At 42.7% G+C, this 5,000-nt stretch overlaps 1 protein-coding gene across 1 annotated transcript in view; it reads left to right on the forward strand.

Moving 5' to 3' along the window:
• Positions 1 to 2,218: 2,218 nt before the first annotated feature.
• Positions 2,219 to 5,000, forward strand: part of LOC143131469 (uncharacterized) — a 34,526-nt gene continuing 31,744 nt past the window's right edge. The window contains exons 1-3 of the mRNA XM_076291122.1: positions 2,219 to 2,289; positions 2,369 to 2,445; positions 3,230 to 3,298. Coding sequence (XP_076147237.1) covers positions 2,219 to 2,289; positions 2,369 to 2,445; positions 3,230 to 3,298 — 217 coding nt within the window. The remainder of the gene's footprint in view (positions 2,290 to 2,368; positions 2,446 to 3,229; positions 3,299 to 5,000) is intronic.

Below are 5,000 nucleotides of genomic sequence, written 5' to 3' on the forward strand. Positions count from 1 at the left end.
AGGGCCCGTCTTGGTAGCTTCTTTCTGACACTATGGAGACATATTTCACATCAACAATAGAGATGAAAACTAGCTTTAGGTTAACGAAGATGTAGATCATCTGCCTAATTAATTTATTTGTGCAACAGGCCACGTTCATTTCAGCGAGATGAGTGAAATAAATGTTTTTTTAAGCTGCCATCGCCATACTATTTGCTACGATATTCACCTGTTAGAAATAGAACACGTTGCTATTTCCTTTTTTTTCGTGCAGTGGATTAGGCTATCAAATCGCTCGTTTGAACAGTAACAGTAATCCAGTTCATTCGTGGTTTTAAATATAGTTGTTTCTGGCCTACCCACGAGAGGTTCAGTTTGTCAGTTTCACTTGCGCAGACACGTAGGCCTACATTAACACTACATGGACACTCTACTAGGCAATTTAATGTTATGCTTCTATATTTATGACACCAAAATTAAGAAGTATGCTATATCTTGATCGGGAAAACGTTTAGTTTATTTTTCTTTCATCCGATAATAGCCTGCTGCAAATTAACAGACAGAAGCACGGCAGGGCACGCCCCGAATGAAAATGAATGAATGGAACCTCGCTTCTCGCGTCAGTCTGGGAAAACACTGTTCAACAAGTCACGATGATCAGCTATCCAGCAGCAGTGTGTGTTGTTTAGCCTAGGCTGAGTGTAATCTTAGGTAATGTTATGTCATGTATGAGAACTAATATTGCCTGGCAATAGCCTACTACATTAAAATAGAGGCGGCCATATCTCCAGGCATTTTGGTGTTAACGTTAACGTTAGTTTGCTTTGCATGTGCGATGTAGCCTACGACATGAAGCAGTAGCCTAACATTCCCTTGAACTAAAACTAGTATTACGAATAATTTAGATATTAAAATCATATAGCAAATTATAGCCTAATGACATACTACAATTATAGCCTTATGATATATTACAAAAAAAAGTCGAGTCCTCGACGAGTCATCGCGAGTGCGAATACACGAGTCCGAGTCCAAGTTCGAGTCATCAGTGCTCAAGTCCAAGTCAAGTCACGAGTCTCTAAATTTAGCTAATGACTCGGACTCGAGTTCGAGTCTCGGACTCGAGTACTACAACACTGATACACTGTATGAGTTATTTATGTAATGTGCATACCTGTTACTGTTACTGGAACTACATAGAGCACTGCTTAGAGCACCACCAAGGACACTACATAGAACGCTACTTAGGGCACCACCTAGGACACTATACTGTAAAACACTGTGCACGATAGTACTCAGGGTGCTACTAACCCTTACAGAAATTTCCGGTTTCTGGCAAACAGTTGTGGCAAGGTGCAAATTAGGTTTTTGGCAAACAGTTGCGGTTAACTTTTGGCAATGTTGCAGCAAATTTGAAGCATTGACATATGCAAATTAGGTTTGTCACCAGAAGTTCACTAGGAAGTTTGCCATTATAGGCTAAATGTGGTGGGAAATCACTGGCGAACACATTTGTCACTATTGGCAAACTTCTCATTGTTGCCAGAACTTCGTTGGAAGTTTGCCTCTACATTGGCAAACTTCTGGCAATATTTTCTAGTGAAATCATTTGTTTCCCACAAATCACCCACAAGTTTGCTGCAAATCTGCTGAAAACATTTCATTTTTGTAAGGGAAGGTTACTACAAAGGACACATAGAACACTGCACAGCACATTGCACATGATAGTACTCAGGGTGCTACTAAGGGTACTACTAGGGCAGCCGTGTCCTATCCATGGTTGAAGTGCCCTTGAGCAAGGCACCTAAGCCCCTCACCGCTCCCCGAACGCCGCTGTTGTTGCAGGCAGCTCACTGCGCCGGGATTAGTGTGTGCTTCACCTCACTGTGTGTTGTTCACTGTGTGCTGAGTGTGTTTCATGGATTGGGATAAATGCAGAGACCAAATTTCCTTCACGGGATCAAAATAGTATATACTTATACTTATACTTACTTATACATAGGACACATTGACATTGCACTTGTTAGAACTCAGAGCTACATAGGACAAAGGACTCATTTCGGAGTCAGTCATCTGGGCTGTTAAGACCACAGTATCAGTAACCAAACCCTTGTGCCAATTGGCTGCGCTCATAAATATTGATACAATGGGAATGTAACTTTTGGATGAGGGCTAGCCAGGGCTACTTTCCTTATGCTAACCTCTTGCGGCTACTTGAGCTGCTCTGGGAAGTGGGCACACAATGAAGGACTCGGATATGCTGCAGCTCTCAGGTGTCTTCCTGCTCTCTCAGGTGAGCTCCTGCTCTCTCAGGTGAGTTCCTGGTGCTACACGCTCCTGATCTCAGGACGGCTCCTCTGTGTCTTGGTTTCATATGCCCCTGGTGTTTCAGATATGCCCCCGGTCTTTCAGATATGCCCCTTGGTCTATCGAACATGCCCCAGGGTCTTTCAGATATGCCCCTTGGAGGTGGGTAAACTATGACTTCTGTGATTTCGGTGAGGTGGACTGCCATGCGGTACCATATTTTTTAAAAAGGCATTCAGAACATGTTTGATGATGGTGGAGGTTATTGTCCAATGTTTATAACAATACCAGTTGTATTAAATGGTTCCTAGAGTGTTGATGAGTGTATATATTGTGAATGTGGATAATACAGTGTGATTTATGAATGTTAAAAGTTGCAGTTGGTGAATAAAATATTTTGGGAGGTGAATAAACTCAGAGGTGGATAAACTGTGTTTACTTGCGTTTAGCCACCACTACATCCCTGGTCCCTGGTCTTTCAGATATAAGGTGGTGCCCCTGGTCTCTCTGCTGGTCACAGGAAGTGTTTGAGTAGTGAAGTAAAGCTCGGCACAGAGGAATCACATCCCTGAATGTGGCAGCAATATGGCTGTGTGAAACCCGAGTGGTGGAGTTAGGTAACACTTTCCCCTCTCGGGGGATCCACAGACACCCAAGCCTGAAACTTCATCAATCATTCACACTGGCAGAGAGAGGGCCTTCTAGTCTATTGACATTCCAATACACACAAGTTCTTTTTCTCTCTCTCTCTCTCTCTCTCTCTCTCTCTTACACACACACACACACACACACACACACACACACACACACACAAACACTTTGCACACACACACTTTGCACACACACACATGATTAGACTCTCTCTCATACACACAGTCAATTAGGATGAGCAATAAGACGAGGACCTCCAGGACCCTCAACCTGCTTCTTTGGATTTGCATCCCAGGATTGAGCTCCCACTCTGGGCAGAACAGCACGCGAGAGTCCCCCTATTCCCACCGATCGTGCCAGCCAGGTATGGAACTGCGTCTGCGTCTCTTTGTGTGCATGTGCATGTGTATGAGAGTGTGTGTGTGTGTGTGTGTGTGTGTGTGTGTGTGTGTGTGTGTGTGTGTGTGTGTGTGTGCTAGTAGAGGGACCCTGATGACTGATAACGATGGAATGCCTGGCTAAGTGAATGACTCATGCTTATCACAGAGCTATGTAACACATCAATCAATCAACAGCAAATCAATCACAATAATATCTTCCAAAACAGTGTGATGTCATTGGGGGCGGTGTGTGTAATTTATCACGAAAACGTTTGTGTCAGAGTTTAAAGGTCTCACTGCGATTATGATCTGTGATGGAGAGAGTCCGATAAAGTCTTTAAAATAGACATTTGGTATCTATGCAAGAGAGATACTGTATCATACAGTAGAACAGACAGGCCCGCACTCTGGTCAGAATTTCATTCTGTCTCAACGTTCTGTTAACTCAAAGACTAGTTGCACTTCACTATCTTAACACTGTTCTAGATGGGGCGATAAGGGGGGCGCTATTGAGCTTCTGTCAGCGCAGATCCATTTATGATGATGACAAGAGTGAGGAGGGCTGAGGAGAAGTTTGTAGCTTACCTGATTTGTCCAATAGTCATTACTCAATTAAATCTATTTGTATTAATATTTTGCTTATTACTTATGTGTATTAATATTGTATGAATATTGTATCATTCCTTAATATATGTTCAACTTTTAAAAATATGTCTCCATTCCTTAAAAAAAAAGATTGTTCTGAAGAATGTGTCAATTTGTCGCATAGGGGCATGTTGTGTTCTATATTAATTATTCGTTCATATATTGATGCAAATAACTTTCTTCCAACACAGAATTACTCCAAATGCTTTTCTTCAAAGATTTTGATTGCTTCAGATACACCATATATTTCTCCAGATACACCTTTTTCTTCAGATACAACATATATTTTATTACTCCTTAAAACAGCCATGGATGTTCAAAGTCAAAGCCAAAGTCAGCTTTTTCTTCACATCTACTAGACATGCAGAGGAATTGAAATAGTGTTTCTCTCAAGGTGAAGAAGAAAATGTGCAACAGATAAGACAAACAGATAAGGACATTTTTCCCAACACTACACAATAAATAACAACAATATCACAAGACAAAATCACAGGACAAAAAAACAAGAATGTAACAGTCAGCAAAGAAGAAGCTGAACCTTCTCCCCTCTCTCCCCCTCTCCCACCCCCTCCTCTTTGCCCCCCCCCCCACACACCTCAAAAAAACCCTCTGGACTGAAGTTGCTGCTGTTTTTTATAGCATCTTTTTGCACAAACCTCTGGACTGAGGGGCTTCTATATCTCTTCCCAGAGGGCAGGAGGCTGAAAAGACTGTGTGCAGGATGGCTGTCGTCTCTCACAATCATGGTCGCTTTTCCGATGAGGCGGGTGTTGTATATGTATATGCTTTTTTCGCCCGTGATGCAGTGTTGGTGGTCCAGGAGAGGTCCTCACTGATGTGCACCTCCAGGAATTTGGTGCTGCTCACTTTCTTCACAGCAGCACCATTGATGGTCAGTGGTGGGTGTTGGATGTGACCTCTCAACAACAACCTCCTTGATCTTGCTGACATTCAGCAGGAGGTTGTTGTCTCTGCACCATGTGGTCAGAAGGTCAACCTCATTCCTGTAGTGGGTCTCATCGTTCTTGGTGATAAGACCCA

The sequence above is a fragment of the Alosa pseudoharengus genome, unplaced genomic scaffold (genome assembly GCF_046254945.1).
Source record: "Alosa pseudoharengus isolate Yale_2024_CS ecotype anadromous, Long Island Sound unplaced genomic scaffold, YU_APseudo_1.1 YU_APseudo_1.1_scf_18, whole genome shotgun sequence".
NCBI classification, from domain to species: domain Eukaryota; kingdom Metazoa; phylum Chordata; class Actinopteri; order Clupeiformes; family Clupeidae; genus Alosa; species Alosa pseudoharengus.